The sequence below is a fragment of the Sceloporus occidentalis genome, unplaced genomic scaffold (assembly GCF_023333645.1).
Source record: "Sceloporus occidentalis isolate IW3139 unplaced genomic scaffold, rSceOcc1.0.p SCAF_58, whole genome shotgun sequence".
Classification (NCBI taxonomy): domain Eukaryota; kingdom Metazoa; phylum Chordata; class Lepidosauria; order Squamata; family Phrynosomatidae; genus Sceloporus; species Sceloporus occidentalis.
This window is the reverse complement of record NW_028317038.1, coordinates 3,479,462-3,500,437: the sequence shown is the minus strand read 5'-3', so window position 1 is coordinate 3,500,437 and position 20,976 is coordinate 3,479,462. Positions and strand designations below refer to the sequence as shown.

At 44.9% G+C, this 20,976-nt stretch overlaps 1 protein-coding gene across 1 annotated transcript in view; it reads left to right on the top strand.

The window, feature by feature from the left end:
- The window catches only part of LOC149287625 (astrotactin-2-like), a 782,689-nt gene that overhangs the window by 635,306 nt on the left and 126,407 nt on the right, over nucleotides 1-20,976 (top strand). Inside the window, exon 21 of the mRNA XM_089492656.1 lies at nucleotides 19,443-19,584. Within this exon, the coding sequence (XP_089348782.1) occupies nucleotides 19,443-19,584 (142 nt within the window). The remainder of the gene's footprint in view (nucleotides 1-19,442; nucleotides 19,585-20,976) is intronic.

The following is a 20,976-nucleotide window of genomic DNA, read 5'->3' as shown; positions in this document are numbered from 1 at the left end:
GCTGCACTCTGCTTCTCCCAAATAGTGTAACTGCCGCTGGGGAGAAGGGCCAAATGTGCCTTCTCCCTGGAGTCCTCTCAGCCGCTGGGGAGAAAACAGAGAGGCTGGGGTCCCTTCCATATGGGGTTCTGGGCTGACTGCAGGTGGTGACCGTAGTCCAATTCACCTGTATGATACAAATGTTTGTATGATCCTCTGCGAGGGGAGGAAAGCCACATGCACCCCCTCCTGTATACTCCATCTGCTGGGGAGAGATGTCGATCTGCCTCTCTCCCATTGCCAACACTTCTGCTGGGGATACAGGATCCATAGAAATCACCACCTCTGGGCAATATTGCGGGGGTAAAGCCAATGGAGCTGGGGTCACAGAGGGGAGTAGGCAGAGGCCAGCGGCACTCTGCCCCAAGGGGGAAGGGGAATCCCCAGGCTCAACCCCTTGAGTCCCGTGCCGGGAAGGGGTCTCGGGCTTCTGGCTACCGCGGACGGCAGTCCGTCCTCCGGTACCGGGGACCAAGGGATCGGGAACCCGGCGTCCGCAAGCGGTGATCCGCATCCGCCAAGCATCCGGAGTATCGGGCATCTGACATCTGTTTTTTTGTTGTTGTGGTTTTTTTTTTTGCTTTTTAGGCCAATAAGTACAAGTAGCAGTGTTTTGATAATTCCAAACCATTTTTCCAAATCTTGTAGTTCTATCTCATGTCCAATTTGGGAGATCTTTGAAGCTGGCTAACATATTGAATCTGACATTTCTGACATGTAACCAAGTAAATAATAATCATCATTGTGACGGAAGCCTCCATCACTGGGGCCACTGGAGAAGCCTGACTGCCAGCCTCCTCCCTATTGACTATGGGCCCTGGGTTTGTAAAGACTTCTGTGGCTACCCCCAGCAGTATCATCTCATCACTGGCTGAGGGGATTATCTCCAGCAGACAGCCAGGATCTGCCACCAGGGAGTGACCACCATTCTTTGATGTTTAATGTTGTATAAATCAGTCTTCCCCCTATTGTATTGTTAATCCCGTTACTGCCCCTGTTGTCTCTGAGAGGCAGATTAAGGGGGCGGTTTGTGTCCCAATATCTTGTTTTATGTTAATGTGTGTTTTGCTGGATATATCCAGATCTGTGTGTCTAAAATAAATCAGTCTTCGTTTGGTTTTACCCTACACTGAGTCTCGGCTAGTGACTGGGGAACCGGGGAAAGTGTGTTGTCCCAGGCTAAGGGAGCACAAGACAGCGGAGGTAGTCGGTCGGACTAGCCAGCTCCGTGACATTGGTGGCAAGCGGCGGGATTTCTTCTTAGTCTGAGGGACACTTACTTTCTACCGGGATTGACCGACAGGACGGCAGACTTCGGTCGCCTTGACAAGGACATGGATGTGGTATCCGAATTCCAGGGACTGCTGCGGGTCATCCTCTCCTGCTACACCACTGCTTTGCCTACAGAACAATACCAGAACCTGAGGCAAGTGGTTCGACGGTCAGTATGGCAGAGGGCTGTTATACGCCGGGGTTGGTGTCTTCCAAGCTCCGAACAAAAGATTAGAGACCAGCGGGAACTACGGATGTCTTTCCTGGGACAGCAACCCCAGGAGCAATGGGTATCCGAATTGGACAAGCTGGTCCAACAGGAGGTAGAGCTGGAAGATCACTATAGGGCTCTGCAGTGGTATACAGAGCAAGCATATTGGGGAACCGGGGAAAGTGTGTTGTCCCAGGCTAAGGGAGCACAAGACAGCGGAGGCAGTCGGTCGGACTAGCCAGCTCCGTGACAATCATGGAGCAATTGATAAACACCTTAATCTTATACTCCTGTCACCGAAGATTTAATCATATTACCTTTAACTGCATGACTGCAAGATTTGCAAATTTCATGACCACACGGAAAAATACCAACTTGTATAGGTTTCTGATTCCCTTTTGTAACAGAGGGCAAGGCACTAGGAGAAAGTATGTTACTTAATATATAAGATTTTTTAGGGACTAAAACCTTTTTATGGACTTATACCCTTCTGGACTATTAGTAACAATTATCTAGCACAATTCCCAAAGAAATATCAAGGAACGGTATAGTATGACATTGTGCCTCATGGGTAAACTGTAAGTTAAGTTGATTGATATTAACAAGAATTTGTTCATCCCCACCAGACCAGACCACCAGTAGGTCACCAATATAACAACCAAAATAAACAATGTAAGTCTTAAATGGATTGGTTTCTATAAATATATATAATGTTCTTGCCAAAAAGCCATATATAAATTTGCATATCAGGGAGCAAATCGCACCCCCAAAGCAGTCCCAAATATTTGAAAGGTGATCACATCAGCCATGTTTTCCAGGACACGTAATTTTTACAGATTGCTGACTAATGTGTTCCCATGAGTGTAATTTGGAGGTAATATACTATGAGTCAGTAGGAAATTTAAGGCTAAGACCAGGAATTTAATTGTGGCTAATGTATAATTAGGGATTAATCTAGCCTTGGTGCTGTATTAATCTAAATTTTATGAAACACAGGAGGCTTCATATTTTGCATTATCCTTCTTTACTGAAACCTCCAGCAGCAAAGGAGTTAACAACAATAATAATGACAACCAATCAAAAAGAACAGGACCCTATAACAGTCCAGGCGTCCAGCAACTCCTCTTTCTTTGCAGTGACGCCGAACAGGTGTGCCAAACGACACGAACCGAAGACAGGAACAGCAGCCTCAGAACAGGCAGAAAATCCACAGACGACCAGGGAATGGAAACCGGAACCACTCACAGGGCAGCAGAGCGACCTGAAAAAACAGAGATAACATGACAATACCAGGCGAACGAACCTGTCACCTGGAAGACAAGCATGAAAAAGGTACAGCAAATCGGCACCCACAAGGACCCCCCAATACACAGGGAGGGAAAAGAAAGGGAGGGAAAATACTCGCCTCCTGTCTTTCATAAAATTTAGATTAATACAGCACCAAGGCTAGATTAATCCCTAATTTTACCACAAGACAGGAGGCTTCATATTTTGCAATTTTAACGCCGCAACAGCGCAGAGGAGGCATGCGGCAGAGGACGAAAATAAAATGTGCGAAACGTAGACTCGCGCGACTAGTCTGCCGCGGACAAGACATCCGAGAGGGAGCTCCCAAGGGACAAGGCCGCCGAAGCAGCAGCGCCCCGCACCGAGTGAGCCCCAAACGAAGCCTCAATGCCAGCCAGGCCAAGGATCCAGCGGATCCATCTGGCCAACGTAGGAGAGGAGACCGGCCGAAACGGACGCACATAGGAAATGAAGAGGGGACCCGAAGAAGAAACACGAAACTGACGAGAGGCCGCAAGGTAAGCTTGAACGCACTGCGCTACGCAGAGCTTGGGCCTATCAGAGAAATAAGGGTAGGAGACAGAAACTGACTGAGATTTCGTCCCTCGAGAGACGGAGACCGACACCCCGACAGGAGAAAAGGAAACGGGGTCAACATCGAACGCCAGAATGTCAGCCACCCGCCGAAAGGACACCAAATACAACAAAAAAGCAGCTTTGGCAGAAAACTGATGAAAGGAAAGGCGGACATTATCCGGCCAAGCCTCAAGGAAATCTAGGACCCGCGAGACGTCCCAGAAAAAAGAGTACCGAGCAGCAGGGGGACGCGCCAGCCGAATCCCGCGGAGGAGGCGGCACACCGACGGGTCCTTACCGACACCCAGGCCCGCCACAGGGACATGGGCGGCGGAGATAGCCGATCGGAACAGATTAATGGTCCGATAAGACTTACCCAGGGAATAAAGGTGCGCGAAGAAATTAAACACGGCAACAACAGGGGCCGTAGTGGGATCGCAACAGTGTTCCACACACCAGCGACACCACACATTCCAGGCCTGCAGATAGGACTTACGCGTTCCCGGGGCCCAAGAGCCCCAGAGAAGGTCCCTAGCCCCCGACGATAGTCCCGACACATCCCAGGATCCCCGGACACGTTGTCCATGCGCAGGACAAGGGAGCAGTGGGTAACCTGTTTGGTAAAACTGCGGACGGCGAAGGACCGCGCAATTAGTTCCAAACAGTTGATGTGGAGTCCACGCTCTTCGCCGGACCAGAGACCCCCCGTCGCCGTCTCCCCGCACGCTGCGCCCCAGCCAAGCAGGCTGGCGTCCGACTCCAGGACGAAATCCGGAACCGAGCCGAAGATGGCCCGACCGTTCCAGGCGTCCATGTGCGAGAGCCACCAACGAAGTTCCAAACGCGCTTCGTCGGACAAAGGGACGAAATGGTCGTAAGAGCCTGACGCGCGAAGATGACGAGTCTTCAAACGCTGGAGAGCCCGATAGTGGAGGGGTCCGGGCAGAGCCGGCCTTAGGCGTTGTGGCGCCCTGTGCGGACTACTCCTCTGGCGCCCCCCCTCTCTGCCCCTTCAAACTACCCCCCATGCCCCTTCAAACTACCGCCTCTCAAACTACCCCTTCAAACTACCCCTCCCCTCTGCCCCTTCAAACTACCCCCCCTGCCCATTCAAACTATACCCCCCCTCCCTTCAAACTACACCCCCCCTGTCCCTTCAAACTACACCCCCCTCTGCCCCTTCAAACTACACCCCCCCTCTGCCCCTTCAAACTACACCCACCCTTTGCCCCTTCAAACTACACCCCCCTCCGCCCCTTCAAACTACACCCCCCTCCCTCTGCCCCTTCAAACTACACCCCCCTCCCTCTGCCCCTTCAAACTACACCCCCCTCCCTCTGCCCCTTCAAACTACACCCCCCCCACTTACCTTGTTGCCGGAGTCCTGCGGTGAGAGCGGGAGGCATCCGTCTTCTCGCTCTGCCGCGGTGCCGGCATTTCACGTTGACAGCCGGAATAGTCCGGCGCTCAACATGAGATGCCGGCACCGCGACGGAGTCACGGAGAGTAAGGGGCGCCGAGCGGTTGCCGAGAACTTCACGAGCAACCGCTCTGCGCCCCTGACCGGGACTTAGATTTAAGCATCGTTTTTTTTTTTTAAACTTTATTTAACATGAATGATGTTAAATAAAGTTTAAAAAAAAAACACAAACAAAAAAAACGGATGCTTTAATCTATGTCCCGGTCAGGCGCCCCTGCAACCATGGCGCCCTGTGCGGTCGCACAGGTCGCACACCCCTAAGGCCGGCCCTGGGTCCGGGGAAAATGGCCTGAATAGAGGCCGAGAGAAGACCTATCACGCGAGCGAGAGCCCTGAGGGAAACCATCGGAGATCGGAGCAGTCTCCGAATCTCCTTCTTGATGGCCAAAACCTTGTCCCGTGGCAACCGGAGCACCGCCGACACCACGCCGAGTCCACGGTGAAACCCAGGAACTGAATTGACTGGGAAGGGACTAGGACCGACTTTGCCTCGTTGATGATAAAGCCGAGGTCCTGGAACAAGCGGACTACTAAGACCGTGTCCCGGATCAGGGAATCCCTGTCGGAGGCCATGAGGAGTACATCGTCCAGATAGACGATGCACCGCACGCTCCAAGCGCGAAGATACTCTAACACCGGCTTCAGCAGCTTCGTGAAGCACCAGGGTGCGGAGCTGAGACCGAACGGGAGGCACGTGAACTGCCACAGACCCCCTTGCCAACGAAATTGGAGATATCTCCGGTCCCCCGGGCGGACTGGAACCGTCAAATAGGCGTCCTTCAAATCCAGCCGCGTGAACCAGTCGTTCTCGCGGAGGAGATCTCTCAGAAGGTGGATACCTTCCATTTTGAAGTGGCGATAAACCACTAGTGAATTCAGGGAGCGGAGATTGATAACCGGGCGGAACTCCCCCGATTTCTTGCGCACGAGGAAGATATTGCTTAGAAAACAGGGAGGGCCGGGGGCCCGCTCGATGGCGCCCTTCACGAGCAGAGAAGACAGCTCGGAATCTACCAGGGCCCGCAAGCTGCGCGCCAGGTGGGGGGAAAAGGGAGGGGAAACCTGACACGGAGGGGAAACAAACTCTAGACGAAAACCCAACACGGTCTCGAGAACCCAGGGGTTGGATGTGAGGGTGGACCAGGCATGGGAGAAATGAGCCAACCGACCCGCAACCGGAATAAGGGGAAGGAGAGGACAAACTCTTACCCGCAGGCGTCTTCCCTCGGTAGGTGGAGGAGCCTCTGCCTCTAGTGTAGCCACGGCCAAACGGGGCGCAGTCTTGGGCCCGGTAGGTCGTCGAGGCGTGGGGAAAACGGGGTCTGGAGCCGAAGGCGACTCTGCTGGCGGCACGACCCCTCTGCCGGCCAGCTCTGGAGGAAAAACGCTCCCCGGAGCGAAAGACGCGCTTCATGGACGTTTGCGCTTTATTCAGTGAAGTGAAGACGTTCACATGCTGGCTTAAGTTCTTCATGAACTTCTCCCCGAAGAGGAGGCCATTGGCATCAGGGCCCAGTTCTTTTGGGGCCAGATCGGCCAGCAGATGTTTATTGAAAGGGAGGGGTTCACCCAAGCCCAATAGTAACACAAAATCCGCAGGGGGTTTCGCAGGTGGAGAGGGAACACCCTCAATAACCACCAACCATGGGGCCCTAGAAAGGGCACAATCAGGGCAGAGGGGGGTACCCTCAATCTCAAGGTAGAGGGGGATACCCTCAATATATGTAAGGGGTTCACCCAGGGTTCAGAGTGGGGCCAGTGCAGTACATAAACACCTATGCATGGTGTATCCAGAACCCAGAAAGGCAGCTGACAGGTCAATGAGGAGGGGTTCACCCTCATACAAAGCACATGGGTTTTTTTTGTTTTTGTTTTTTTTTATTATTATTATATATATCTTTCAATCAATCCCCAGCAGAAACAGAGGTAAACATGTAATGGGGCCGGTATAAAACAATCCGACCGGCAAGGAACTGAGAAACACGTGGTGCAGAGGGGAAGAAATCCCCTCGAGCCACAAACGTCAAAGGGATATTTCGGCCGGTGAACTGCACCGCGCCGAGAAGAAGGAGACGCGTACGCGGCCGGTTTTCAATGAAAACCGGCGCGTAACGCCAAACAGAAGAGACACGCGGCAAACCGCCGCTCACTAACCCAAACGCGGCACATGCGGGCAGGAGAAAAGCCAACCTGCCCCGCGAAAAGAGACGCGCACGTGGTCGGCCTCAAAGGCGAGCCGCCGCGAGGCTCTGGGGAAGAGAAAAGGAGAGCCGCGAGGTCCGCCGGACCCGCGGCACGCAACGGAGGAGGGGCGAGGAGGAGAAAAGCAGCCACAACAGCGCCAGAAGGGACCCACGTGGAAGGCAGGGAGAAGAGAAAGGACAAAAGCCAGGTAGGAGATAAAATAAGAACAAAGAACGCTAGGGGGCGCTCGTGTATACCGGTAGTGAACAATGAGAGAAAAAACAAGAAAAAATATGATTGTGTAATATTCAACACAGGTGCTGTCGCTGTAAGTCTATATAATGCACTTACAGTGTTCACTTGTATTCAGGCTTCAATAGACCATCCTGTCTTCTGGATGTATATGCAGTAAATATATGCAAAAGAGCAGAGAGACAAATAGGGACCCCAATGGTGTATTATCATGCACTGTTTGTAACAAGCAAATACCAAAAAGCACTTACACTTCTGAAGAGGTTTTATATCCCTTACACGTCAGATGTCTTTTCCTCTGTTCCTCTTGTGGAAAATGGAATCAGGCTAGAACCACTCTCTGGTGTAGTATAAAAGCTATTTATTCAAGACTAACATACTAAAACAATAAAAATGTTCATATACATCCACCAGGGGATGCTATAAAAGTAAATAAAAAGTCTGGGTAAAAGAATAAGTAGAGCTCTGTAAAATCCTCAACGCGTTTCGCCAGTTCCGTGGCTTCATCAGGAGTAATATTCGTTGTTGCTGCGAGGTCCTTTTAAATTCTGTGCGGCGCCATCTTTTTGCCGGCGTCTGACGTCAATGCGCTCCTCGTCATCATCTCGTCCGTCGCGCCGCCCTCCCATCTGTCTTCTCCTCCTCCGATGCTCCGTGGGATCCAGAAACAATCGGTAGGTAAGTGAAAACATATATTAATAGTTCCGTTTGTGAACGATCAGATATACCGATCAAAATCCTCATTCAATGATCGTCTAATGTGCGTAGTGGGTGCCTATAGATGCCGCCCATACTGTGCATTTTGTGATCAAAAAAAACGGACATAATGTGGAGAGAGAGGGACAGAAAGGGAAGGTGACTAATGAAGTATAGTCTACAGTGTCGTTCATTATGTTTAAAAACGTAGTGTTTAAAAAACGCCCTATATAGTAGCGATGTAGACAGATGAACAGTGAAGGAAACCTATACGGACCAACTTAAAAGGAAAATCTATATTCCAATAATGTATTTGTATTACTGTTATGGTCTATTCTTTTTTAGGGGCAATGGACACAAAAAATGGAGAATCGGGGACAGTATACGGAATACCATTTATCCATGAATAACGGATCAATAGATCCCCATACCGTTGGTGATATGTAATCAATATAGCCCTTAAGTGATGTCAATCAAAAATGTGTAAGTGCACACCGATAACATGTATAATGTATTTTAAATAATAAACCATGTATATGCAAAAAATTGTGTCCTGTTTTTTTCTTCAAACGAAAATTCAATCGGTGAACAGGACACAATTTTTTGCATATACATGGTTTATTATTTAAAATACATTATACATGTTATCGGTGTGCACTTACACATTTTTGATTGACATCACTGTTCATCTGTCTACATCGCTACTATATAGGGCGTTTTTTAAACACTACGTTTTTAAACATAATGAACGACACTGTAGACTATACTTCATTAGTCACCTTCCCTTTCTGTCCCTCTCTCTCCACATTATGTCCGTTTTTTTTTATCACAAAATGCACAGTATGGGCGGCATCTATAGGCACCCACTACGCACATTAGACGATCATTGAATGAGGATTTTGATCAGTATATCTGATCGTTCACAAACGGAACTATTAATATATGTTTTCACTTACCTACCGATTGTTTCTGGATCCCACGGAGCATCGGAGGAGGAGAAGACAGATGGGAGGGCGGCGCGACGGACGAGATGATGACGAGGAGCGCATTGACGTCAGACGCCGGCAAAAAGATGGCGCCGCACAGAATTTAAAAGGACCTCGCAGCAACAACGAATATTACTCCTGATGAAGCCACGGAACTGGCGAAACGCGTTGAGGATTTTACAGAGCTCTACTTATTCTTTTACCCAGACTTTTTATTTACTTTTATAGCATCCCCTGGTGGATGTATATGAACATTTTTATTGTTTTAGTATGTTAGTCTTGAATAAATAGCTTTTATACTACACCAGAGAGTGGTTCTAGCCTGATTCCATTTTCCACAAGAGGAACAGAGGAAAAGACATCTGACGTGTAAGGGATATAAAACCTCTTCAGAAGTGTAAGTGCTTTTTGGTATTTGCGTGTTACAAACAGTGCATGATAATACACCATTGGGGTCCCTATTTGTCTCTCTGCTCTTTTGCATATATTTACTGCATATACATCCGGAAGACAGGATGGTCTATTGAAGCCTGAATACAAGTGAACACTGTAAGTGCATTATATAGACTTACAGCGACAGCACCTGTGTTGAATATTACACAATCATATTTTTTCTTGTTTTTTCTCTCATTGTTCACTACCGGTATACACGAGCGCCCCCTAGCGTTCTTTGTTCTTATTTTGAAACACCTGGAGAGTGTTTTTGTACGGGCTGCAGCCGAGTATCCGGGATAATTACCCAACATAAAGGGAAGTATTTTCTAATTGTATTTTTCTCTGTATACCCATTCCACACTGTTTTTCATCACTTCTTCTTTGAGGAGATAAAATAAGACAGGCCTAACAAGGCAAAAAGGCACAGTCAAAGAGACAAAGTAGGAAAATAAACTGAAAATGACAGTGACGAATAGGGATAAATGAAATAAACACCAATGAAGAAAATAAGAGAAAACTCCTAAATCATATAAATAAAACGAAATAGACCCAATACAAATGAATAAGAGCTATGATTCGTAATTGGAAGGTGCTCACCTGGAGGTCAAGCAGCAAAGAAACAGAGGAGTTGCTGGACGCCTGGACTGTTATAGGGTCCTGTTCTTTTTGATTGGTTGTCATTATTATTGTTGTTAACTCCTTTGCTGCTGGAGGTTTCAGTAAAGAAGGATAATGCAAAATATGAAGCCTCCTGTCTTGTGGTAAAATTACTAAAGCTATGCAAACACCAGGTGTCAGGCTCCCGGGCTTGCTTCACGACACTCACTACCTGCGGAATCTGCCACGTGCCGCTCTGCCACTCCGTCGCGGGGTGGGCCGCATCCCGGCCTCCAGTTCTTCCTGCGCCATCCGCCGCACTGCCGCTCCGTCGCGGGGTAGTCCGCATCCCTGCACACCCTTCATTAAGTGCTTACTTATTGAGCCCTCTTGGTGGCTTTGTTCTGCTCAGACCCAGTCCCTTCCATGATCAGCCTACGCTACTTGACAGACTTCCTGGCACCTGACTTTTGGCATAATTTCTGGACTTCCTGTTTCTCCCCTATCTTGAACCTACTTGTTGCACCATTGCCGTCTATCCTGATCCTGGATCGCCTCCCGGACTTCGCTTTAGACTTTGGCCTCCTACTTTTCCACCCTGCTCTACACTCCCATCCCGACCTGACACCAGGTAACTGCTTCTGAACATTTAGCTAAGAATACATGACTATAAAGATTCAACATCTAAAGATAACCAACAATAAGAAGAGCGGCACTTGCGATTTTCCATTTGTTGTAAAACCTGTTATCACGTATATAACCTTTCAAGGACACTAGAATGGGCTGCAGATAAAAATCCACTAACTCAGAAAGACCCTCACTTAGATTCCCAATCCCAGAAATGATGGCTTTCCCAGGGTTTTCTTTCTATAAGAGATTTATGTACTTTCAGTAAAAAATAAAATATAGGTATAACAGGATAAGCTTTTTATATATAAATGTGGGACATTGTCCAATTCCGACACACTGTCTCCAACACTCAGAGGAGTTAGATGGAAAGAGAGTAGCTAATTTAGTAGGGGCGTAGTACCAGCAGAATATGATTTTCCTGTTAGTTTTAAAATGTGTTGCGTTCTTAGATACGCTCTGTATTGTGCTTACCGCTTGAAACCAGGTTAAAGTATCAAATGTCCGCCCCTGTCCTTCTCTGCATCCAGGGACAGAAGAAGGCAAGGTTTATTGAAAGATTTGGCTAGGTGTACAATGTTGATGATTTTCCGAGTATTATCTGATGAACCCTACTTGGTCATTCTTAATTCACGTTGGACCGCCAAGATCTTCGAATAGATTTTAGTGTCCGTATTCAGCAGTGAAATTGGTCTGTAATTGGTGCAATGAGTCGGAGATTAGCCTGATTTAGGAATCGTAACAACTTATGCCATTTCTCAGAAAAGAAATGATGAAATGGTTGTGGTAATGCGGTTGGGAGCGTAGTTTGTATTGTATAGTATTCAGCAAATTTGACACCAATGTATTTAGGATTATAGCTCTTATGCCCTGAGGAGTCTGGAGATAATGTGTAGTAAGTTGTGCAATTTGCCCTATTACCCTTTGCATAAGAGGTTTGTTGCAAATTACGTAAAATGTATTCAGTACACTGAAGTTGTAGTTGATATATTTCTGACTTAATAATCAAAGTTGATGGTGTGTATCAGTGGACCAGGAGGCTTTATTGGATAATTCCAGATCAGTAAAGCATTGTTGCAAGTCTGTAAGAGAGCGTATATAGTTTATCTTCTGATGTGACTCTAGTTTCACCTTACAACCGCCTTATGAGCCAGCCAGAGGGTCTTTGGAGAAATAGCTGGGGTGCCATTAAGTCTAAAGTATTCTGAAAGGAAATCAGCCACTTCTGAACAAACTTCTTGGTGTTGTAGTAGACTCTCATTCAACCTCCACCAAGGGGAGGAAAACTGTGTTGGGGACAAGCTGATAACAGTCCATATTGGAGCATGATTGGACCATGTAATTGTGACAGAATGACCTGTCATACAGGGCCCAAAGGTAGTCAGAGATGGCTCCAGCCTGGCTGCCAAACAGTAAGTAACAGAACAGTTTGACTTACAGAGACAAAAGGTGAGGAGGGCCCTGCTCAAACGAGCATACAATCTAGAGGGATTTAGGGTGTATTACACAAAAGTTATTATTAGGCAAAATTAGTATTAGGCAAAAGTGCTGTTAGGGATGGACCAGCCACACTAGTAAAAATATTGCAGGAGAGGGACTAGGCAAGGTGAGCTAAAGGAATATGAGAGGGAGTTAATGTGCTATGTTGTAAGAAGTGAGGTCTTGAGGGATTTGAAGGAATAAAAGCAAGGAGAAAGACGGGTAGGCCGGGAGAGAGCATTCCAGAGGATAGGGGCAGCCCTTGAGAAATCTTGTAAGCGTGCATGAGAGCTAGAAATCAAAGGAGAGGATAGAAGCAGATCACTGAATGAACGGAGATACGGGTTAGGAGTGTATTTAGAGATTAGTGATGAGATGTAGGTAGGGGAACCGCTGTGAAGGGCTTTGAAAGTAAGAGTAAGGATTTTGAAATGAATCCTGAAGCGCACAGGCAGCCAGTGAAGAGGGAAGAGGTGTAAGTGAAGCGAGGGGAGAGGAAGATAAATCTGGCAGCAGCATTCATGGTGGATTGTAGAGGGGTGAGACGGTTAAGAGAAAGACCAGCTAAGACAGAGTTACAATAATCAAGGTAGGAGATAATAAGGGCATGGACAAGAGCTTTAGTGGCATGCTGTGTTAGGAAGGGACGGATGCGGCAATGTTTTTAAGATGGAGACGGCAGTTTTTAGAGACAGACTGAATGTGGGGGGGGGTGAACGAAAGGTCGGATTCAAGGGTGACACCAAGACAGCGGACATGAGGAGACGGGGAGATGATAGCATCATTAACATTGAGGGAAACTGATGGGGGAATCTTATCGTTGGAGTGAGGGAAGATGAGAAGTTCGGTTTTGGAGAGATTGAGTTTCAGGAAATGTGCAGACATCCAGGTAGAGACAGAGGCGAGACAGTTAGGAGATAGAAAGAAGGAGAGAGATCAGGAGAGGATAGATAGATCTGGATGTCATCAGCATATAGGTGGTATTGAAAGCCAAAGGATGCGATTAGTTTGCCAAGTAAGGAAGTGTAGAGAGAAAACAGAAGGGGTCCTAGAACTGAGCTTTGGGGTACCCCCACTGAGAGAGGGAGGGGAAGCGTTACTGGAGACAGAGACACTGAAGGTACGATCAGAGAGGTAGTAAGTGAACCAGGAGAGAGCAGTGTCACGGAGACCAAGAGCATGAAGAGTTTGAAGGAGAAGAGGGTGGTTCACAGTGTCAAAAGCAACAGAAAGGTCCAGTAGGATTAGCATGGAGTAGTCGCCCTTGGATTTAGAAGTTAGTAGGTCATTTGTAACTTTAGTAAGGGATGTTTCAGTAGAGTGTCGAGGGCGAAAACAAGATTGAAGAGGGTCAAGTAGGGAGTTGAAATCAAGAAACCTAGTTAATTGGGTATAAACAATTGTTTCAAGAAGCTTAGAGGTGAGAGGCAGTAGAGAGATGGGCTGGTAATTGGAGAGATTAGTCAGGTCAAAAGAGAGCTTTTTCAAGACTGTAGTAATGGTAGCATGCTTGAAGGAGGATGGGACAGATCCAGTCTCATTTATATTATGTTTATATATTTGTTGCCAACTTTATTAGGGTGAGAAGCGCAGACAGTATTTTGTTTTTTGAGGACAGGACACCTCTCTACCGGGGATACAGGACAGGACACCCCTCTATCGGGGATACAGCACAGGACACCCCCCTATCGGGGATACAAGACAGGACACCCCTCTATCGGGGATTCAAGACAGGACACCCCTCTACCGGGGATTCAGGACAGGACACCCCTCTACCGGGGATACAGGACAGGACACCCCTCTATCGGGGATTCAAGACAGGACACCCCTCTATCAGGGATTCAAGACAGGACACCCCTCTATAGGGGATTCAAGACAGGACACCCCTCTATAGGGGATTCAAGACAGGACACCCCTCTATCGGGGATTCAAGACAGGACACCCCTCTACCTGGGATTCAAGACAGGACACCCCTCTACCTGGGATTCAAGACAGGACACCCCTCTACCAGGGTTACAAGACAGGACACCCCTCTACCTGGGATTCAAGACAGGACACCCCTCTACCAGGGTTACAGACAGGACACCTCTCTACCGGGGTTACAGACAGGACACCCCTCTACCGGGGATATAAGACAGGACAGGACACCCCACAGGTTACATCACAGACTGACACACATAAATACAGGAACTAGCCTAGGACTGTATGATAACTATTGTAGATTCCGTCACATCTTATGGCCATAGTATGCTTAGCCCACCACTACGCCAAAGTACTCCAATGACAGTGGGTCCTAATGCTGAACCCTGCATACGAAAGTACTAATAAACTGAACATTGAAGCTAAACACAAAACCAAGAAGGACATACCTTTAGACTGCTGACTGAGACAAACAGAACACGTGGGTGGGGCACACCTTACAAAAGGAAACAGAGTTGAAGCAAAGAGCAAGACTGGAATCAAGGAATCAGAGGTTCAGGACAGAACATACAGAAATCCAGAAATGGACCCCAGCAAGACAGGGAAACAAAAGACATGCAGCACCGCAGCCTGGGTAGAGCGTGACAGTAAGGACAAGAGTAGATTAAAGAGACTGGGTGAGATGGGTCAAAGGGGCATGTGGTTGGACAAGAGTAAAGAAGAAGAGCACGTACCTCCTCTTCAGTGTCAGCAGAAAATTGATGTAATGTAAAGAGAGAAGAGGTCAGTGGGTAGGAGCACGCATATTCAGAGGGAGGGTGAGGGTGACTATAGAGATATGTCATATCTGATAGTTTTGATTTTTTTATTGAAATATGTGGCAAAGTTAGAGGCATTAAGGTTACTGGAAGGGGTAGAAGGGATCGTTGAAGAAGGGAACTGAAAGTGCTAAAGAGTTGTTTAGGGTTATGAGACAGGCAGGAGATGAGGGAGGTGAAGTAGGTTTCTTTAGCAAGGTTGAGAGCGGAGTAGTAGGAACGTAGCATAAATTTGTAGTGCAGAAAGTCAGCCATGGAATGAGACTTACGCCAACTACGCTCAGCATTGCGGGAACAACGTCATAGGTGTCGGGTTACAGTCATGTGCCCGGGTTGGAAACTTGAGCTTCTTGAAGAGCGAGTAGTGACTGGGGCTACATCCTTAAGCGATACACCATGGAGCGCATATACATAGGGGGAAAAAGAAAATAAAACAATAGTGTAGTATGTAAACACTGAACAATAATAAATGTGATGTCTAATCCACTCACAAGCGGGCTGGGCAAAACAAGCTCATGAAGGATTTCTGTCGAAAACTCTGTTTAATATCTTCTAAAATCTATAAAAACAAATGGACCGGCAATAGTGCAATATATTCAATTTTGGCGAAATTTTCTCCTGAGGAGAGGACATAAGCTCTAGCAGGTTGGGCAAGTCCTATGTACCTTATTTACTCAATTATAAGGAAGTTATAAGACATAAGGTTTTTTTCAGAGAAGGTTTTCTCATTCATAGAAGCCCGGGTGAATGTGCTGGCAGCAGCAGCGGAGGTTGTGCACAGACTTTCTCTGCCCCCACTACACACCAAGGAACCTGAAGCACGGGGAGAAGTCTAGGGATGCACTGGTAAGTCGGGGGAGGGTAAGCATGGCATATGTATATATATATATATATATATATAAGGCATATCTGGGAGCAGAGTGGCATATAGGGGGTATAAGGCATATCTGGGGGGCAGATGTGCATAACTGGGGGCAGGTTGGCAAATAAAAGGAAATAAAAACAAAAAAATCATTTTTCTCAATCATAGTTTTTATTAAATATGAAAAAATAGTTTACATGTGAATTAATATTTATTAGTAAAACTTTTAGGATAGTCTTATATTCAGGCTTTTTCTTTTTTTCCTAAATTAATATTCACATTTTGGGGGTTCCTCTTATAATCGAGCAAATACGGTATATATTTATTGTATATGAACCAAAATACTGAAACATTTTACAGGCTTTCACCTACATTGGATGTGTTTTACTTAATTTGAAGAGCTGTCTGTGGTGCAGCCACTATTGCATGTATTACGTATCCGTTTGTCTTCCCTGAAGGCAGAACTGGAACACCCTCCCCCAACAAATCAGAAGTTCCTCACAGGACTATCTGTCAAACTCTGTCAAAATCAGAAAATTCTAAAAGTGTCAGGCAACCTTTTTCAGAATATTTCTTGAAGGCAGTTGTATTAAGAAGAGCGGCTTTTAGGTGGGTATCCAATTAATTCATATATAGGGAACAGGTATTAAAGAACTTCCCGGTTCTGGATTCGTTATCTAAGGTGATTTCCAACCAGTCCATTTTGAATGCCAAAACAAAAGGAGTTATTGAAGGAGGGGTGGAGTGAATACATTGATGGTTTTCCATGCTGTGGCTAAAAGGATCTGCAAGAGCCTCGAATAAGGATACTCAAGCATGACCCCCAGAATCGCTATCTCAGGGATAAGGCTTATGGCCACACCACACAGGCGCTCTCCAAGCTCTGTTTTATCCCTTCAATGAAATAGGTCCGCCGCAACAGTGGACTCCCTGAGCCCCATATGACATTGCCTCAAAGGGGATATAAATGAGTAGTGGATTATATTTAAGTGCATATCTGTATAAGAGACAGCTAAATCTATTGGCAGCTGTAATAGTTGCTTAAAAATTCCAGGGTGGGGATGTGAGCCATTCAATTGAGGACACCCTTAACTTAGTTTATACAGATAACCTATAGTATGCAAGGTTTGGTCTACATTCCGTATGAGCATTTCAAAGGGATTGGCCCAAACAGTATCAGCAAGGTGCATACGTATTTCATTGCTATAACTACAGTTTCAAAAAAAAAAAATGTAAATGTCAAGCATGTTTTTGTGGTCCTGTCCATAAAACTATTAACAAGCCTTATCTCCCTTCTATACCACATGGTGTATAGGAACTGAGATTTCCCACCCAGGAATGCAAAGGAGACCCCGCCAGTCAAAGCCCAGAGCCAATCTTGTGCGCTTCCCTGCTCATATTGTAGAACTTAAAGTGGATTCTCTGCCACATTACCCAGGATTTCTCTAAACGATGTGTTAATAACACTCCTAAGAACTATCTGGGTAGAATTCCTGCTAATGCACATCAGTGAATACGGAATTTGTATTTTACTAAATCAGCCATACTGTAGACAGATGGCAGAATGGGAAAATTTAATCTGATCCCTTATTTCGATTACTGGAGCCATGTTATGCCTATCCTAGATCTTTTACCTTTCCATATAAATTTAGCAAACATTTTACGTACCATTAAAACATTTTTTATTGGCAAAAATTAATAAAAGTGCCGGTACTACTTGAAGTGCATATAGCAATTTGGGGAAGCTCACTGACTATATTAGGGCAATCCTCCCTAAAATGGTTAAGGGAGGGAGAGGGGGTAAAGATGGCACAGGCTGGACTGTTTGGGGACAAAGTTGACTCATGCTGGGCTGTTTGGGGACAAGTCCTATGTGTGTGTAATTTGGGTGCTGGTCAGGTTCCATGTGGGCAATGTGGATGCCAGGGCTGGCTTTGGGGTGTGCAACCTGTGAACTATGCCTGTAATTTAGGGGGTTTAGTGCGGAGTTTTTATGTGAATTCCAATTGATCTATACCTGTAAAGCTGGGTTTGTGTGTTTTTCTGTTGATCTATATCTGTTTCCATACGTTATTTATGTATACCTATAAATACAGGGTTTGTATGTCTTATTCAGTTGATGAATACCTTCAGTGCTGAGTTTACATGTGGTTTCCAGTTGAACTATGCCTGTAATACTGGGTTTGTGTGTTCTGTTGATCTGTAACTACAATGCTATGTTTCCATACATTATTATTGTATACCTGCAAATACAGGATTTGAATGTCTGATTCTGAGTTCTGATGTGAATTTAAATTGATATATACATGCAAAGCTGGGTTTGTGTGTTTATGCGTTGAGCTATTTTAGCAATTTTATATTAATATATATTGGCAGCAGGGGCTAACATTAAAGAATGAAAACTAACTGCCAGTTCAGATGTTATTTTGAAATCATAATTTCAATCACAGTCTGTACTTCAGAGATAAGTACATATTATGTAGTTAAAAATGCATGTCTACCGCATATATATATATATATATATACACACCATTGTGTGTAATCTCATGCGCTTCATAGTGTGTCCCTGAATGTCAGAAATAAGATGTGGTCACCCTATACCCCACGCCTCAAAAACATTAAGGGTAGTCTCACGGGGCCTAGAAATAAAATAGGTCGTAAGTGAAAGCTGCCATTTTCAGCTCTCTGGATCAACACATACATAGTGATGTATGTGTCGATCTAATGACAGGGTCCAGGGCAATAACAAACAATATGGGAGACAGCAGGTACCCCGGATCAGGTCCTGTACACTGGATTCACCCGCCAAACGTTGCTTCTTTCCCGAGACTTCGCTGATTAAGCCTCTCAGTGCTAGACAGAACTAGCGGTAGAGCTGAAGCAGGACTTTGTCGGAATGGAGCTGTATTGCCTCTGTAGCTGACCAAAATCTACTTGATGCAGCGCATGTACTGTCCTGACAAGGACAGTAAGTGATTATAGCAGCTCACCCCAAGCATCAGACAGAACTTATGTTGAGGTGAAAAACAAAGAACGCTCTATTGTGAAAACACCCAGCCTTATATCTAAACTCTATCAGATAAGGAGATAATCACCACCAACCTCCGGGGTTCATATGGTTCAAACAAATCTCCGGGTTTGACCCGGAGAGTTCCCAGGTATGGTCATAGCAAGTCATAGCAACTCCATAAAACCCCACGATGACTCTACCTCTGAAAACGTAACAAATATAACTGCTGTTTTTTTGTTTAGGCATTCAGACAAATGTAAATTATGTTAAGAAGATGAACCCATAAGAAGGGATGAAATAAAAATTTGTTTAGTGTAACCAATCACAAAACTTATCACTGGTTAACCTTGAAAGGAAAGTAGTTACATTATTTTAAATTATCGATAAGCACAATAGGCATTAGACAAGGAATTTAAATATTTTGATAAAATAAACTCCACTAAAGTGGTTATGTATTGGTAACAGGACAGCAAGGAAGCCCTCAGCACCTTACATGTCTCTGTCATGTGGCATTTTTCAGCTGATAAGCAGTAGTGGTATTTGACTGCTTTTCAGGCTATATAGATACAGTACTTATGCCCCTAAAAATTGTGCTCCACCAACCTAAAAGATCTACTGCTCCCATGTAGTTTTATAAAATGTGTCTTATCTACTTATTACCACAGTCGTTACATATACCTACTGATTGCTATTCTGTAATTACTTTGCCAGGTGAGTCCCTGAGTCTTGTGGGAGATCTATTGACCGGTTTGGGAACAAGCTGTGTCGCAGCTGGAAGGAGTCATGGGGAAACCTCTGAAAAAAGTCTGTACTCTGTTATCTTCAAGTGCCTGGAACCAGATAGTCTATACAAGTAAGTTACAAGCAGTTGAAAGGAATATTAATGTATCCTGTCCTTCACACCCTTTGTTTTGTGCTAACAGTGGCTTCATATGGCTCAAACAAATGTAGCTAAATGCAGTAGATTTATAAACAATAAAAAAAAATATTTCTGAAAAAGGTTATGCATATATAGTTTCAATGGCATTAAAACCAAATGTTTTTTGTCATTTTGTTAAGTGTCAACACAATGCAAGCATGGAAGCCAAACATATGAAAAAGACTGAGAGTTAATACATTTTTGATTCATCAATATTAATTTCCTGACAAATGCTGCATTTTCCAAAAGGTATACATCACATAACCTATTAGTGATATTTACGGGGCATAAAATATGCAAAATATCATTATCGTTGGACCACGCCCACAGTATGAATATAAGGAGATACCCTATATTTTATCTCTGATCCTAAATTCTTTAAGATCTCACAAAAATGTGTAGGTCAAAATGAGATATCATACCACAATAATAGTTAACTAAGGTATTGATTGTGAAAACACAATCTACAAAATATGTATATGATTTGTGCAGTACTAAAATAAAACAGGTATCAGGTATGGATTATGGATCTTTTTTGTTGTTGTTGTTCTTTCAAAAAAAGTTTATTTCTTCCAAACAATAAATACATACATACATATATTATACATTACATTGATACATAATACAAATCCATTCCACATTTATATTTGTACTTATTTGTGCCCTTACGTATTTTCCTTAATCCCAAAAGTAGTTACAATATTACCTAATGCAATACAGCTTCAGTCTATTTTCATTTCCCTCCCTTTCCCCTTTAATTAAACAAAAAAAGAAAAAGGAGAAGGGGAAAAAGGAAAAGCTATCAAAGGGTGAGGAAAGATGCAAAGGGGCATTCCCAATCTGTTACAAAAAAGACTGACAATCACTCCACATTCATCCTTTGTAATTTATCAGTGTCGTAAGTAGTAGGTATCATCTTAACTTTCCTTTTCCATTTCTTTCTTTTCCTTAATTTTTACTGTATTGAATGTGCATGGGTTATCCAAGGGGACCATATAGCTAAAAAAAAAAACATTTACCTTCACTTATATAATATCCCTCTTCCATTTTGTATTGAAATTTAATTTGTTATATATATATATATATATATATATATATATATATATATATATATATATATATATATATATATATATATATATATATATCTTCCCATATTATCCTTTGTACTGCCAAATTTTATTACATTTAGGGAACCCTATATGAAAGAGAAATGCTTGGGGGATGGAACAAACTTAAGCTTTAATAGTTCATTAATTGTCTCAAATAAACTGGCCACTATAATCCCTACCTCCAGGGGCGTACCTAGAGTATTTGGCACCTGGG